At 55.4% G+C, this 17,409-nt stretch overlaps 2 protein-coding genes across 4 annotated transcripts in view; both read right to left on the reverse strand.

Annotated features, from left to right (window-relative positions):
- Positions 1 to 1,272: 1,272 nt before the first annotated feature.
- LOC127470345 (carbonic anhydrase 15-like) lies at positions 1,273 to 8,349 on the reverse strand. Its single transcript, XM_051785768.1, has 8 exons — positions 8,137 to 8,349; positions 6,536 to 6,571; positions 4,366 to 4,536; positions 4,001 to 4,161; positions 3,254 to 3,346; positions 2,850 to 2,916; positions 2,445 to 2,611; positions 1,273 to 1,776 (listed from the first exon to the last, which is right to left on the reverse strand). Exons 1-8 carry the CDS (start codon positions 8,201 to 8,203, stop codon positions 1,558 to 1,560), a joined length of 981 nt encoding a protein of 326 aa, XP_051641728.1. The 5' UTR covers positions 8,204 to 8,349; the 3' UTR covers positions 1,273 to 1,557.
- A 3,698-nt stretch (positions 8,350 to 12,047) lies between these two features.
- Positions 12,048 to 17,409, reverse strand: part of DGCR2 (DiGeorge syndrome critical region gene 2) — a 47,534-nt gene continuing 42,172 nt past the window's right edge. For all 3 annotated transcript variants that reach the window (XM_051785423.1, XM_051785421.1, XM_051785422.1), the window contains one exon: positions 12,048 to 17,065. In XM_051785423.1, the coding sequence (XP_051641383.1) occupies positions 16,824 to 17,065 (242 nt within the window). In that variant the 3' untranslated portion in view covers positions 12,048 to 16,823. The remainder of the gene's footprint in view (positions 17,066 to 17,409) is intronic.

Below are 17,409 nucleotides of genomic sequence, written 5' to 3' on the forward strand. Positions count from 1 at the left end.
GGACACAGGACACAGGACACAGGACACGGACACACGGACACAGGACATGGACACAGGACACAGGACACACGGACACACGGACACACCGGTGACAGTGGCGGGGACGCGGCCGGGAGCCGAGCGCCCCCTGGCGGCTGCGGCGGCGCTCCGGGCTCCTCCCCGTGCGCGTTCTCGCGGCGCCCCCGCGTGTCCTGCATGTCCCGCGTGTTCCTTGTGTCCCGTGTGTCCTGCATGTCCCGTGTGTCCCGCGTGTTCCTTGTGTCCCGCGTGTTCCTTGTGTCCCGTGTGTCCGCTGTGTCCCACGTGTCCCGTGAATCCTGCATGTCCCGTGTGTCCCGCGTGTTCCTTGTGTTCCATGTGTTCTTTGTGTCCCGTGTGTCCGCTGTGTCCCGTGTGTTCTTTGTGTCCTGTATGTTCCTTGTGTTCTATGTGTTCTTTGTGTCCCGTGTGTCCCGCGTGTCCTGCATGTTGCATGTGTCCTGTATGTTGCGTGTGTCCTGTGTGTCCCACATGTCCCGTGTGTCCCACGTGTCCTGCGTGTCCCGTGGCACGGCTGGCATGGAGCCCCAGTACCCCGGCGTGGGGATCAGGGGGGCTGTGATTGGGCCCCTTCACCCACGGAGAGCCTCTTCCAGCACAGGCTTCACCTCTGAAGCCTCACAGGGAGATTCTCAGGACCCCTGCACCCACGGGTGCTGCAGCCACCCCTGGGGCTGGAGCCCTGCACTGGCAGTGGTTCCCTCTAGAAGGGATAAAAAACTGCAGCCCCCCCCCCCCCCGCTCTGCTCCCAGATAACAGTCTGTGCTCTTCACCCATAATTCAAGAGGAGATGGGAACATGCCTGGAGCTCCAGCACATTAATTATGAACCACCCCACTCACCCAGCTCTGCCCCAGCAGTGCCAGCCACTGCAGCTATTCCTGCCAGCACAAAATGAGCTCCGTGCAAAGATCCCTGTACCCTGCACAAGGGCACTGCAGGTGCTGTGTTCCCAGTGACAACCCCATCCCTCCAGCAGCCAGCCCCAACCCTGGGGATAGTGACAGGGCGGTGTCTGCAGCACAGGGACTGCACGGACCCTGAGCCAGGGCCAGGGCCAGGATTTGGCCCTGGGGATTTATTGCCCAGGAGGGAGGGGGGTCTCATGCCCAGCCTGCAACACCATGCAGGGGATGGTATCCCTGAGTGCCACCCGGGCACAGTCCCCCAGCTCCCTCCCCACTGACCCCACAACCCTGTGCCAAGCACCTGCCCCAGCAACACCAAACAGAGCCAAAGATGCAGCGACTGGCGAGGACCTTGGCTTTATTCCAGCCCCTAAAGTGTTGCCCTCCCAGCAGCTCCCCCCACCTGGCTACAGGGTGGCTCCAGGCTTGCAGAGATCCACCTCTGCAGAGATCCAGATTCACAAAATCTTCACCCAGCCAAGGTCTCAACAGGCTTTTTGTTGGTTTTTTTTTTCTCATTTTCCATGAACCAGATACATCACCTCCTCATTTCCACTGCAGCAGGGTGATGATGTTCATGTGGAGACTGGTGACAGGCTGGACCAGACCCTACGGGGCTGGTGAGAAGAGGCTGAGCAGGGCCAGGAGGAGCAGGGATGAGAGGAGCTCGTGGTGGCCCCCATGCAGGGAGCCACCACTGGCCGTGGCCCCCCGGGAGGCAAAGACCTTCCGGCTGTGGAGGGGCTGTGGCGGGCGGAAGTTGTTGATCATTTTTAGGAGCCTGGATCCGTCGGGTGGGAAGTGGAGGGTGCTGACAAACGCCTGCAGCTGCACAAGGGGAGAGGCAGGGTGGGCAGCTGCTTCACCAGGCACCCCAAACCCCTGCCCACTGTCAGCCTGCCCCTCATACTGCCCCACTGCTGATGGCACAGGACCCATGGCATGTCCCTGCACCTGTGGGCGTCCTCCCATCACCCCCCACTGCTCTCCTAAAGCCAGACTTGAAGGTCCTTACAAGGATCAGGTCTTGAGTTTTAAAGGGTCTAATTGTGTTTTGGTGCCAGCACCAAACACTTAAATAGTGGCTGGCCCATGACTCTCTCAAGGCCAGACACCTATTAAGATTCTTGGGCAGCAGAGGAGAACTTCGTCCATTCATCCATCCATCCGTCCATCCATCCATCCATCCATCCATCTATTCACCCACCTCCTCGGAGCCTCTACTGAGCTTCAGTGGATTCACTGCCATTCCTCTTTCTGAATACCAAGGCTGGGCAGGAGAGCACTATGAATGGGATTTCTTCCCACTGGCAGGTGGCCACGTCTCCATTACTTAACCCTCATAAAAGCAATTAATTCCCAAGTTGCCAGGAGCATTATTATAGAGGTGACTTTGTCTGTGCTCTTGCTCAAGGGTCAGGAAGGGCAAGGAGAGGGGCCCACCCAGGGGGCCCAGCCTTTCAGATGCTGGAGCGTGGGGCTGTGCACGCCAGTACCTGCTCCCGGCCGATCTCCACTGGCTCCTCGAAGACAGTCCAGACGACGACCTCGCTGCAGTCGGGGGTGGTGAGGGAGCCCTGGTAGCGGTAGTACCCGGAGAGCCGGCCGGCCCGCGGCAGCAGTGTGCTCAGGCGGAAGGTGGAGGCCAAATCCACGGAGTCCCCTGTGGGGCAAGATATGGGCACTCAGCCTATCCTGTGCCAGGGATGTGGTGGGGACAGTGGGGCCACCTCCATCAGTTTCCCTTCAGCCAGGTCCCCCCCACAGCTTTCTGGGCTGCAACCCTGTCCTCCCACACCAGGGTCTCTCCTTTCTGCCCTCCCACACTGGGGTCTCTCCTTTCTGCCCTCCCACACCAGGGTCTCTCCTTTCTGCCCTGCCCCGATGAGGAGGTGACTCACCAGCATGGGAGACGTTTCTCAGCCCCACCACGATGGTGTTGTAGTTCGTGTTAGGGGTTTCAGAGACCTGCAGATGGGGAGAAGAAGCATCTAAGGCAGGCAGGGCAGAGCTGCATCATCCTGTCCTGCTGAACACCTGCAGGCAGAGCCTGCTGCACCTCCACCCCACATTGTTGCAGAGCAGCAGGAAAGGGTTCCCAGCCCACACCTTCTTGCACAAAGTTGGTGGGGGGCCCTGGTACCTTTCACCATTGAGGTTCCCCAGCTTCTCCTAGCCTTGACCCAGCCTTCCTACCCCTTCTTGCTCCCACAGGGCACCTGTACAATGCTCCCCTGGCTGCACCATCAACACCCTGTTTCTGGGGGGTCCCTCTTGCCTGCAGCATGAGCCCCCACAGACCCACCTGGTAGAAGAAGCCGAGGACAGCCAGCCCGTTGGGATGCCCCTTGGCCTCTGCCAGTGTCCGGTACTTGACATTCATGTGGACGATGTGCAGCTGAGAAAAGCACAGAGGAGCCAACTGTGGACAACTGCCCCTGGCCAACATCCTGGCAGCAGGGCCCTCTCCTATCAATCCTTCTGACCAACCTGGGGTGACCAGACACTGAGTCAACTACTCCCCGAAAAGCCCTCCTGGTCCCACTGGCACATCTGTAGGATGGCTGCTTGGAGGATCAAAGCACCCCAATGAAGTGATCATCCTTTGAAGGGTGTGCAAAACGGGGCCAGCAGTCCCAGGGTACTCACCAGCCACAAAACAAATTCTGCTTTCCTCTGGCAGATAATGAATATTTTAGAGGTGCAGAGCCTCTTTCACCCAGAAGGATCCCAATGTGCTTGGCACAGCACACTCCCACATGCTCTCGCTTGCATTCACTAACTCAGTGTGTGGTCCTGGCAGGGCACAGAGCCCCCTAAACCCTGCTGAGTGCCTTGGATGAGGCAGCTCAGCCCACACATGGTAAAGAAACACCTTGAGTCTCATGTCAACTGCTTTTTCACCTCCCAGGTGCCTCTGCAGGAGCACAGCTGAACCCATCGGTGCAGCGTCACAGAGTCCCATCACCTTGGGATGCCCCGGCACCACCCCTTCCCAGAACACCATGGATATGGGCTACCCAGAGTGTGATGGGGGCTTTTTCTCACCTACCTCCATAGGGAGCTGGTGCCCATCAAGGGTGTGCTCAGAGCCATTCCCGGCTGGACTGCCCCAGTGGAAATGGAGCTGGAGTGCGCGGTACCTGCCGGGGAGGCCCCCACCACTGATGGTGATGTGCTCAGAGGCCGACTCGCTCGCCAGGCTCAGCATCACTGCAAGGGCAGCAGGACAGAGTGAAAAGGTGGTTTAAGATGGGGAACACCTGGCACACCTGGGCTCTTCCTCCACACAGATCCACGGGGCAGTAGCCGCAAGAGGAGGGCAGGAGCACCCGGGAGTGGCAGCAGAGCCAAGCCCAGGATGGGATGGTGACCAGGGAGCCAGGACAGGGGAAGGTGCCCAGCTTCAGCACGCACCTGTGTGCCCATTGTTTGTCAGCTTCCACTTGCCGGGGGGAGCCTGGTCGTAGCCCTCAAAGAGGATGTCCCCGAGGCCACTGTCCCGCTGCAGCCGACGCCTGTCGATGTTCACAGGAGACTGCTTGTTGCCATCACATGAGGCTTTCAGCTCCTTCCAGTGGCTGGGCCCTGCAGGGGAGGAGCAGGGGCACCACGGGCAGCCACAGAGCCACTGCCACCCCCGGGGGGGACACAAGGCCATGGGTGGCTGTGTCCCCAGCCAGCCCTGCTGTCCCTGCCAGCCCAGTCGTTCTCACTCGCATCCCGTGGGAGCTGCCCTCCTGCCCAGCAGAGCTTCCTCCCTATTGATGAGCAGGGGCTTATTGCAGCCTCATCCATAATTCAGCAGGATTTCCTCGAGGGGCCGAGGATTATATTTAGCTGAGCAGCAGTGTCCCTCCCTCCTCTGGTGCTGGTGAAGGGCAAGCTTTTCTCCCAAACTTCTTCTGCCCGTCCCTGGGTTTCAGCACATCTTAGCCTACCCATGCTGGTTCTGTCCAGCTGTGACAGGTGACAGTGCATCCTGGCCACACAACTCATCCTGGGGTGAATCCTACACAGGGTCCTGTGTGACCACACGATGTCCATCAGCAGCTCCTGGGGTGAGGGGTCACGATGGCAGGAGCTGTGTGAGGACATGGCAGCACTGGCAGCCAGCTGGACCCACTGCAAACCCACAGTGCTGCCTGGGGGGCTGTGAGCTGACATCCCCACAATTGCCACCATGGCCAGACCACACACTTCATATATGTAGCTTGTCCCCATCACCCCGGCATCAGCTCTTCTTTCAACACTCGTTGCATCCACAACTGGGGGATGTAGCCAGCTACCCTTCTGGTCACTGCTCCAGTGTGGCTGCTGTGACACCTCACTCCTTCACCTGGTGCAGCCCAGGCTGCAGAAGGCACTGGGCACTGCCAGTACCTGGGCTCAGTCCCAGCCAGGTAACAGGAGCTCCCTCAGTGTCACCAGCCCTGTCCACTCAGGGCACCTTCAGTCCCAAAGGAGCTCAGTGCATCCCTCTGCAGACACTGCTGGCTCTGCTCTGGCACACATTACGGCTGGGCAGCCTTTGGCTACAGCCAGGGTTTGGGGAACGGTTCCCCCAGCAGTGCCCCATGGTTCAGCTCTAACGTTTACCTTCCTCTTCAGCAGACAAAACCACAGGTACTTGTAGACTGAATCCACCTCCTGCCCTCGTGGGCTCAGCCCTGTCCCTTTATGTTCTCCTCTCATTACTCTAGGCAACTTTTTGCCTGGAAGCCCTGGGAGCCACAGCCTGGCTGTGCCGGTGTCCCACTAGCTTTTTGGCATGGTGTTACTGAGTGGCCCCACAAATTACCTGATGTGTTCATTAAGGGACCATTCCACATGGGCACACAGCTGGCTGAGGGCACACAGCCGGTTCCACGCTGCCCGAGCCGCTTCCCACCGGCCCCTCTCCCCTGCCAAAACCTGCCCTCGCCACCCTGACAACATTAAACTGGGAAAGACCAATCCTTGGTCCAACAGGGATGAGTGGAGCTCAGCAATCCATACTCACGAGCCACGGGGCATGTAAACCCAAGAGCTATAAAACAGTTGGGCCGTAACAGCTGATTAAATGCTTGATGATCTTTAATTAACCTCTTACAAGCTATTTGCATGTTTTGAGACAAAGTGCCCCCAGGCATACTTCTCTGCCCAGCCAGACAGGCAGGCCTGCTGCCTCCCCAAAGGGAGCTGTCCCTTCTCCAGTCAGGCCCCTGAGCCTTCCAAGACCCTTGCTGCCTGTGCTGCACGGGGGTTTCCAATGGCATATTTTAAATCCAGGATTTAATTTGTGTCAGGTGAAAGGGGGAAAGCTGGTGCTGCCACAGGAGCACCCAGATCTAGTTGGAGTGAGGGGTGGGGCCAAGTCACTCTGAGGGGCTTGAGTGTTTGTCAAGTCTCTACACCAGCATACTCCAGAGTGAAGCTCCTCTAACCATTCCCACTTTAGAGTGACATGGGGGCGTTTGCCCTTTTCCATGCCATGCTTCCCATTGCGACCTCGCTGATGCTGCCCAGGGTGCTCTTGGCCAAGCACTGTGGGGTCCAAACTCCACACAGCCCCGACAGCCCCCCTCCCACACCTGGCACCACTTACCACACTGGGGGTCCTGCGAGTCGTAACACCACTGCCCTGCAGGAGAAAGGGGAGCTCAGGGCAGGTGATGGAGACAGGTACCCCTTCCCAAACCTTCACAGGGCTGAGCCCAGGCCCCAGCAGTAAGGACATCCCTCATTGCAGCCTGGGGTCCCACCGACACTTGTGTTCATCCCAGTTATTTTTGGCTGGTGTTTTCGCACCCTCCCTGCCTCCCCCAGCCGCTCCACAGGGAAACCTCCCTCAGAATCACTGCTCCAAGGCAGCCAAGCCTTGCTGCTCGCTGTGCTCCTTCCCCAGCTACTGTGGAGCCATCCCCCCCTACCCATCCTAGCAAGGCAGCCCCTCACCCCACAGCAGATGCCTTGCAGCCCTGTTGCAGCCGTGGGTGAGTGGGAGCCGAGGGGGCTGTGACAACCCTTCCTGGTGCTCCCCATGGCTCCCGCAGGTGGGCTGGCAGCAGCAGGCAGTTGCTGGTGGCTGCAGCAGGCAGGCAGTGGGCAGGCCTGTGCCCACACTGTGGGGGTGATGGCTTGTCCCATCACTCAGGACCACCTCAGCCAGAGCTGCTGAACTCCCACCAGCTGCCCGCTCTCAGGAGGGCTGCGGGCACCACCCGTGTGGTGACAAGTGCTGGTACAGCAGACACAGGGATACCAAGGGGATGCCAAGAAAGCTGGAGCCCTGTTCCTGCTCTGCTGCCTGCACATCTGCCCAGGACCATCAGCTCTGCAATGGGAGCTGGGGACTGCACCCCTTCCCTCCTCAGCTCCCCATCCTGCTCCTTGCAACCAGGAGCAAACTGGTGCTGTCCAGGGCCAGCCTACACAAACAGTCCCTGCTGATGGCTGAGGGGCCATGCCAGCAGGCCGGCTGCAGGGGAGCCGAGCCATGCTCTTGTGCCAGCCACTGCCACTCAGACCAGCAGGACAAAGGCAGCCCTGCCTGCCTCCACCTGTGCTGCTCATGGCCCCAGCCTGTGGCACTGCATTCGAATTCTCACTACAGTGATACAAGAGACACCAGCCTCAGAGAAGAACTGGGAGCAGGACAGTGCAGGACTCAGACAGTCCATCCCCAGGGCAGGGATCTCGGGGTCCAGGGAAAAGCTGAACTCCTGGAAAATCCTCAGACCTGCATGCACCAGTCCTCGAGCATCCTCTGGCAGGAGCCAAGGTAGCACTGGCCAGCCCCAGATGCAGGTGAGCACCCAGCGCCTCGGCCTGGGACTGGCAGCCCCGTTCGCTCGCAGCTTTCATCCACAGTGCAGGTCTGTGGGGCGGATGGGCTGAGCCCAAGCCCCAGTGCCCCAAGGGGACTCTGGCCTGGCCAGCACAGAGCCCCGGGCGGGCTGAGACCTCCCAAGCCCAGCGGTGCCCAGGGACATTCAGCAGAGGGGAGGGGGGCAGTGGGAGCGCAGGAGAGGGGTCCTGGGCCAGACCAGGTCCCCCAGTCCCTGCCTCCAACCTCCCCAGCCCGCATCATCCCATAGCGCGTGGGAAGGGAATGGAATAAGCGGTACCCCTACGGGCCCCCAGCCCCACGCTCCCGTTCTCTCCCGCCGCGGGACCCCCGTCCCGCTGCCCTGGGGCGCAGCTCACCTCCCGCGGCCGCTCGCACGACGAGGGGCAGAGTCAGGAAAGTTATGCCGAGCCCGGTGGGGCCCATGGCGGCGGGAGGCAGCGAGGGGACCCCCGCACTGCCCCGTCCCGTCCCTCCGCAGTGCGCCCGGCGGGGCTGGTGCTGGGCTGGGGCGGGCGGCAGCGCTGGCAGCGCCCGCAGCCCGGGAGATGCTCGGCTCCAGCCTGGGCTCTGCTCTTACATATTCATCACCCGGGCTGAGTTTTTAACTCCTCGGCTGCTAGGAGGGAGCGGGGAGAGCCCGGCCCCCAGCCAGCCCCCCACGCCCGCCAGGTCACTGCCTCCGGTGACAGGGACAGGGACAGGCGGGGAGCGGGGGCTGGCGGATCCCACGGGTGCAGCGCTGCCCGCCCCGCTCCCTGCCGAGGGGGTGCCCCCCGGTACCATCCCGCTCTGCATCCCCAAAGCTGGGGTTCAGCGGCATTCCCTCTGCACCCCATCCTACCCCCGCAGTGTGTGGGACTACAGATGAGATTCAGGGGGCTGCCAGTAGACAGAAGGGGCTGAGGGCACTAGCTCTGCCCTATACCCTGCCCACTTCTTGCAGACACATGCTGTGGGACATACTCTCGCCCCCAGCTTTGACAACGCCCCAGCCAGCAGTGAGTCCTGCATCTCCCACACCTGAGTGTGGTGGCTCTCACCTGCTGAGGGGCAGGTGGTGCCATGGGGACCCATAGACCAAACCCAGCTGAGCCCTGAAAACAGAGGCCCCTGCCTGGGCAAAGCCCAGTGAGCACCTCCTCAGTGCCCAGGCGGCCTCCACAGCCCCACCACAGGGGACCCTCAGCTGCTGGGCTCACCAAGGAGCCACACTCTGGTGGGGCAGGATTCAGCCCTTTCCTCTCAGTGGGCACAAGGCTGCAGTGATTCAGGCTCTCACACCCATAGCTGGCCAGGGCAGAGGGGCAGCACTGGGGCACAAACCTTATGCACCCAGTGCAGGCGTCCTGTGCTGGTGGAGGCAGCTCTTCAGCTCCTCATCATGGAGTGAGCACACGCCGTTCCCATTGCACCTGTCCAGGAAGGTCCCACAGGAGCCAGGATCTCATCAAAGGAGCTGTGGTCTCTCAGTAGGCAGGTAGGAAGGGGGTGAGAACACAGGAGTATGGTGTTGTCACATTCTCCTAAAATATCCCTGCCATCCTCAGGCAGCAGTGGAAAGGAGGCCACGGGACCCAGGCTGCAGCGCCCCTCGCCGGCACTTGGCCCTGGCCAGGAGCTCTGCCGAGCCAGTGCCAGGATGAACAAACCCGGCAGCAGCGCGAGGGCAGCAGGAAGCAGCCTCCTGCTGCTGGCTTGGCCGGGAATGGGCTCCGGCTCAGAACTGCCTGGCTGCCATGTGCTACAAGAGGTTCATCCTCAGCAGGGGTTCTTTGGGGCACCCCTGTGACCCCAAGCCAGCACCAGCCCCAGGCAGGTACCTGGGCAGCACCAAGCTGCATCTGGACCCCAGCAGAGGAGGGCAGCAGCACAGGTCTCCCCCGAGCTGCTCTGGATCTGCGCCACGGCTGACACTTGGCCCCCGCTCCGGGGATGAGGTATTCTGCACCAGGTCTGCAGCCTGCTGCCCATTACTGCCAGGAAAGAGAGGAGCTGCTCTGGCACCTGCGAGACCAAAACCTCCATTGGAGACATGAGCCTGCCAAGTAGCACCTCTTCCACTCACCTACAGCAGGACAGCCTGTATTGCCAGGCAGTGAAGGAGAAGCCCAAGACCCTTAGGGTCAGGAGCTGATGAGACCCCCCACCCCATAGCTATTGCTCCCCAGAACACTTTTAGGATTTCAGGCTTCTCTGGCGGTGATTTCTAGCAAGGAGGGCAGGAGCAGAGTGGGGCTCAGCACAGCCCCGACGAGAGGCAGGAGCAGAGCGAGGAAGCAGAGGGGTCTGCAAGGCATGTGGAAAGACAGCAGTAGCACCGAGGTGCTGTGCCACACCCTGCTCCCGCCCATCCCCACTGCCCCGCTCCCCAGGGTGCACCACTGGCTGCCGGCACCAGTGCCAGGCAGGAGTAACCTCCAGTTTCTATAGGAACCAGATCAAACCTTGAAATTGCTGGCCTTGCTGATGTGTTGGTGGTCGTGCTGAGCTCACGGCTGATCCTGCAGCTCTGTCCTGTCCTCACAGGGAGACACCACGTCCATCAGGCTGCCACCACGGAGCCAGGCGAGGTTCCTGCAGCCACGTGTAGTCACAGCACCAAGGGCAAGAGCCAGGACAGGGGAAAAAATATCACTGAGATATAAAAATAGTTCCTTAAGCTGCAGCCATCGATCAGTTGTGGGCACGGTGCCACTGTGCTGGGAACCCCCACCACGTGCACCGTCAGCAAGCCCTGTGCCAGCACCCAGTGGAGGTGCCAGGAACAGCTCCTGGAGGTAAATCCTACACATCCGCCTGGGAGCCTGGCCGGGGACCTGGGCTGACAGGGACAGTGACAAGACAAAGACTTGAGATGCCAGAGTGTGGTTCACATCACCCACAGATGGATGCATGAAAGGTTATGGGCATCCAGAGAGGCAAATAGGTAAAGTTCATGGGCAATAAATACTCCAGCCACCCCTGATTTGCCATAAGGATCTTTGATCCCCATAACAAGCTGCTGCTAGCCCAGGCAGCGAGCCGGGAGCAGGGCAGGGAGCGCAGCAGCAGCAAGCACAAAGGAGGTACTGTGGGCAGCAGATGCACACTGGCCACACGCCGCTGCACAGCCCCTTCATTCATCCCACGCTCCCACCGCCGCCGGGGTCAGCGACATCTCCCCCCCCACGGCCTGGCACCCCCGGGGGCACTGCCAGCACACGGCCCCTCGTGTGTCTGACACGCTCCTCAGGCCCTGGCGCTCTCCCAGGGGCTGAGGGCCCTGGACACGCCGTGCTGAACACAGCTGCTAAGAGTTTACAGCAGGAGGCTGCCCAGCAATGCTCTACCACAGCAGCCGAGGGTCAACACTGACAGGGCAGCCCTCCACACATGTGTCCCTGGGGAGCGGTGGGGAGCCCCGAGAGCCGGGGCCATGCTCCAGGCAATCCAGGCTGCTCCCCGTGGGAGCTGTCCTGTCCCCAGGCAACGAGGGGCAAGAGGGAAGGGCAAGTTGTACCTGCACAGGATCTTCCAGCAAAGGCAGAGCCCCACGGGGTCCCCGCCAGACTGAGTCCCTTCCAAGCGCCCGTGACATCAGGCAGCTGCTGTGGAGGGATGTTTGTCTCCCCCAAACCAGCAGCGAAGGAAGGGCTGCATCGCATCGCCTTCAGCTGACCCAGCATCCCGCGGGGATGGAGCTCTGGAGCTGTGCTGGTTCAAGTCCAGCAGCGACGGCGGCGGCTGCGGCGGCAGCTGCCCTCTGCAGGCACAGGAAAGGGGGAGCGGAGCCCTGCCTGGCCCCCGCAGCGACGATGACACTGCCCCTGGATGGCTTTCAGCAATGAACGCATCCTGCGGCCCCGAGCAGGGCACGGGACGGCCCCGCAGCGCTGCGGGGACTTGTTCCACAGCGCTCACAGCAAGCACTGCGCGCCCAGTGGCTCGTGGAAAACAGGAGCTGGGGGTCCAGACCACCCCCTCCATCCAGCACAACCTCCTGCCCCGGCACTCAGCACCTTCCCCCGGGCTTGGGGAGGGCAGCAGGAATATACTGCACTTCACCTTCTTGGGTATAACCCCAAGACTTTCCTAAAATTACACTAATACAGGTAAATCCCACTGGAATTCGCATAACAGGGACTTTGGCAGCCTCCCTGCTCCATGTTAAACGCATCTATTGATCTTCTGCAAGATCACAGCTCAGAAGTGTGATTTAACAAAGCCTTCCTTCGCAACGCTGGGGAACCACACTGACGCAGAAATCAGGAGACATTGGAACAGGACATTTCTCTTACAGAACACAATTTATTTGGCATTTGGATGAAATGTTTCTCACAGCATCTTGGAAAAAAAAAAAAAGATAGATTAGTGCCAACCCCAAAGAAGTTAAAACAAAAAAACCAGTGTCACAGGGACTCAATTATTATAGTATCAAATTTAAATTCTACATGGTATTTCACAGAATATCAAAATCTTTTATACACTGCCACAGTTAAGTCCAGTCACAAACCAACTACACAGGAGAAGCCTGCAAGTGCAGCGCTGGCTAAAACGATTTTCCAGAGGAAGGTAAAAAGCAGTGTCTCATTCTCTCACAGCCTCCCAGGCACCCTCAGCCCAACAGGCAGGGTGTGGCACAAGCACGGCCACCTCTGCTGCCATCGACTCCGACCCACTCAGCACTCAAGGTGCACATACGGGAAAATTAAAGCTATGTGGTACCGTAGCAGGCAGGTAATGCTGACTGCTGTTACAAGAAGTGCATCTTTATCACTGCAAGCATCTATTCCAAAGAAACACTTATTTTATTTGGGACTGGGGAATGTCGGAAGCAAACGTATGGACTTCGATTCACCTCCTACGCTCAACCGCTGTAATTTTAGGGTTCAGCTCCCAATTTGAAAAGGAAATTTAAAGGAAATTTCTTTGCATGTTTGTTAGCTAGGGAGAAAAAAGACATTTCAGCAACTGGAAAAAAAAATGCGCGTTAGGGATTGTATGAGGCAACATTAAAACATCAGTGCTTTCCCGTTGAGAAGTCACATCTGAAAGATAAAAACATGCTCAAAAATAGCTTCAAGTTTGTTTAATATGAGATGGGAAAAGAATGGTAATAATTATTGGTCACAAACACCCACTTTCTTCCCAAGTGAAACTTGGGAGACACCTGAACAGGTCATCACAACATCCATGGAGTCAAAGCACCGCCCGACTGCAAGATTCAGCTTTTGGAAAAAAATGTCCACCTACTTCATTCTTCTTCTAGATCAGCGTCCTGCTGTGCATGGATAAAGGAACAGTCTGAGGCTCAAACTAAACAGGACTGAACATTACACAGACAAATTTTTTCGCATATTGGAATGACAGTGTTGATCTAGCACAGACCATGACCCTCTGCCCCTGTAACGCTTTAACCCTACAACTCACCTAGTACAGAATCAGGGGCTGCTGTGACACTGTGTACAGAGGCATCACTGACAAACCAGAGTATCTGGGGCTGCTCTTAAGGAACAGCAGAGACCTCATATGGCACCACAGTACATCAAAAGGAGGGGGGAATCTGAGGAGCAGCTTTGTCTGAGGCCACAACGGGAGGTGTGAGCCCTGCTCAGAGCAGAGTGCTGGGATTTCACAACAACTGCGCTCAAGGACATCCCGAGATAAACACACTCCTGGCTCACACACTCTGCTGGGAAACATGTGGCAATGCCATCTCCCTGCTGCGTCTGGAGGGATGTTTAGGATGCATCAGCAGTTAAGAAAAACATCCAGAGATATGAACAGTGGTGGGAGAAAAAAAAAAAAATCAATGCACAAAGTAACTCCAAAGATCTCATCAATCTAATGGCAATCAAAACAGAAAGGTTTTCCTCGGGCAAGCATCAACCCTCTGTAACTGGTGCTCAGGACAAACTGCCTCCCAGTCACCTTTCCAAGGGCAAGGAAGGTTTGCTGAGGAGTCCACTGCTGTCATGGAAACTTAACTCTTCCCCAGTTGGTCCAGAAGTCTGAGTAGTTGGGACGTTTTCCGCTACAAAGGCTCTTACTCCAAGAGAAAGTACTCAACCTGAAAAAGCTACATAAAAAGGGAAAAAAATGACAATTTTATTGCCAAATTAGAAGCTCACTGAGAGGTAAACGAGCTGTACTTAGTGAGCTACTCCATTCAAGGCAGAATTTCCCTTGTTTACAGTTAAGATGAAGAAGGATAGGGGAAAATAGAGAAAATAGCAGCCTACTGCCAATATACAAGTGGGAAAGGCTCAGAAGCAATGGGGAAAATATCACAATGAGGCTTCTACAAAGAAGCCTCCATTTGGAATAGCTACAACCAGGAGCCACCATGAAGTTGCCAGTTGTAACAGAGCTTATTTGCAAATAAAACTCACCACAGAACCAAAAGTAAAATAAAAAAATGTTGAACAGATTCCTGCAGTGTTAGGAGAAGTGTGAGGTAAGGTATCTGTTCACCTCAGCCACAAAACAGCTTCAGAGACCAAGCCAAAAGGCCTTTTGTTATTGCGCTAGGATACTACAAAGAACAAATATTCCACCTGGCTTCAAAAGAAATCGGAAATTTTCTAGTTTGCACTGCTAACAAAATATTTCTCAGGAACAGATTGTAGTAGCATAGACTTTGCATCCTACTTAAGTGTACTCTATCCCAACCTGTCCTACAACAGAGTGTAGCCAGCTTGAGAGAAGTATTAACCCTAGAGCCTAGTTTCTATCTCAGTGCTCAGCTTCACCTAGAGGGACGCAGCACAAAGGTTACTGTCTACAGTATGTATAGATATATATATATATGTCACCACCCAGAAACACACACGCACACACACGCATTCGTACCTATAAAACTAAAGGAAAATCAGTACATACAATGTATAAAACGTATGAATGTGCTCAAAAACGCACAAAACCCGTTTTATTTTCATACTTCAGAAATGCTCGGTAATTTGTACGCATGGTTCTGACCACTGCCATCCACCCACTTCATTGGACCAGGGCTTGGAACGCGGAGGAGGAGGAGACGGTGAGAGATCCCGCGGGGTGGAGAAGCGCTCCTCTGGTTTGGTACCAGTGCTGCTGCAGCCAGTCAGACCGGAGCGCGGGACGCGGGCGTGGAGCGGCTCCAGGCGGGGAGGCTTCCCAACAGTGCTTCCTCCCACTCGTGTGCCAGCAGCACACCCAGAGCTGTGATTCACGCCCTCCGACGGAGTCAGGGTTGTTAGCAAGTGTCTCAATGTCAAGACACCAGACACGATCTCAGTAATGAAACCCACAGTTTTCTGTGCAAAAGGAGTTGAATTGTCAAGACCAATCCCCAAGTACAGTATAAGCCTACAGGCAAGAGAGGGAATAGAAAGTAGCAGCATATTCCACGGGGAAAGAGTCAGCTGCACTGGGAAACTGCAACAGTGGGTTAGGATTTGTCATACAAGTATGACTTCTCATCATTACTAGAAAAATAGATCACATACACACCCCCATGCAGTGTTTTGTTCCTGTCCCTCTAGGCTTGTACCCTTCATAAGGTAACAGGAGACCATTTACAGGGGGCATTCTTTACAAATGCCTTAAAATTCATCTCATCTGCTGACTGTTACAGTAAGTCAAGGAGAAGCAGAGGCAAGGGGAAGATGGGAGAAAAAAGTAAATTATTTGTACGCTGAAATCCAAACAAATTTAAAGTCACCTGTCAAGATTATTTCGCACTCATTATCAAAACCAACAGTGCTTGACTTTGGGTTTCGTGAGGGAGTGAGTGAATCTTTGTCATCTGTAGATTAACTTAGTTTAAAGAGTTCAATACAAGGGGGAAATTTAAGATGACATATCAGACTGAAGCAAACTGTTTTATTGATTTAAGTACACTAACCTCATTATAAACCCTTGTGGGACCTGGATAAATGGTTTGGGGGGCACGGGGGAAATCTCTAGAACAGGGTTGGCAATTTATGGGACTCAGATAAGGAACAAGTGTCCAATTAGAATTAAACATCATGTATAGTACATGTTGATCACCGTTTTTAAGTGGTATTTGTAGAACTGCAAAGAAGTGAAATGGAGGGGAGGGAACACACATGCTAAATATAGCATGCAATAAGAAAAGCAAGAACAATGGTCTTTTATCCAGGCCAGTCTTGCGCAACTGTTCACTGTAAAGGAGTTAACCTAGAAAGAAAAATACCTCGATCTTCCTTATGGGATTGTAACAAGGGGCTTCATACAGTGAACTCAGGCTGCATCAAAGTTAATTGCTCCCCATCTCTTCCCTAAAGTACTATCTAACACACGTGAGGGTTCTACCAAAGGGACATCACACAGAATCAGTTTCCTTCATGGGCCAGAAGTTTATCCAACCACGAGATTTTGCAGGTACCAGCAACAAATAACTGTAATTGCAAATCCCAGTTTTCTTAGTACCCACTCGTCATGTATTGTGTAGACCATTCACTCTGCATCCCTATGGTGTTCTGAAACAGCAATGCAGGTGAAAACCCACATGTGTTTTACACAGTGCAACCCTTGGTGCCCTGTGTTTTGTTGCTCAGGGCCCCCACTCTGCAAAACAGGTCCCCAGCCCCTTCCCCTGCAGTTCCGTCCTCTCTGCTTGAACAGTGACTGCCCCCACCCTCCTTTTCCATTGTCTGTTCCCTGGATCCTGTGGTATCCAGCCAAATCCAAGTAGCTTTTTTCTGATGTAGATTTTGATTCCTCTCAGGTTAAGAAAAAAGACAAAACAACAAAAAAACCAAAAACCAAACTACCCATACTTTTTACCTCCTTAGAAGTCAAAGGAATTCTCTGCTCTCTTTTCCATAGCCAATGGAAAAAAAAAAAAGAGCAGTTATACAAGTCCATATTTACAGGACAAGTTGATTAGTGAGTGAATAACGACAGCCAAAAAAACGAGAGGCACGATCCTAAACTAGAACATAAAAGCAGTGTCTGAAAACCAAAGTGGAGATTCCTTCTGAAGTTCGAACCACGGATTAGTGTTTGTCTGTGCAAACAGTTGCTAAAACTCTCTCTGACCAGTGACGGGCGTTTCGCTCCTCTATACAATGGTGTTGAGGGAACAGTGGCTGTGGTGGCTGCCCGTAAGAGTTTCTGCCGGTGTGTTCTCATTTAGTGGGGTGTCAGGAGGGACAAGAAAGGTGCTGCTGTCAGCAGAGTCTTCCAGCTCCACTGGAGAAGGACCAACTGAGGGAGGAAGCGACCCCTCTGTAAGCTGTGGGGATACATCACAGTTTCCTAGTGATGGAGGACTGGTTTGCACAGTCTGAGAGAGAACTCCATCTGTAAAGGACAGAAAACAAGCAGAATCAGAACGTGAAGTACAAGATTTCACACTCCCAAACAGATTTACGAGCTGTATTTCTGGAAGCTCTGAGTTTTTCCTGGTTTTGCGCTAATGCACAACAAAATGAGACTGCAAAAGAGGAAAATGGTGTAGCGAAAATAAAACTTTGACATATAAATAAGATGCTTGCACTAATCAGGCTCACTTATCTTGTGAAATACGCTGCTATAAAATCCCAAATTGGAATGATTTCTACAGTATGTGAATATCACAGCTGCAAAACTGAAGAGCACTGGGTGAATCATTAGAAAGTGGTATTTTTGGTCAATTTTTGGGGGGG

The sequence above is a fragment of the Manacus candei genome, unplaced genomic scaffold (assembly GCF_025592945.1).
Source record: "Manacus candei isolate 608988 ecotype Guabito, Panama unplaced genomic scaffold, ASM2559294v1 h1tg000020l, whole genome shotgun sequence".
Lineage (NCBI taxonomy): Eukaryota > Metazoa > Chordata > Aves > Passeriformes > Pipridae > Manacus > Manacus candei.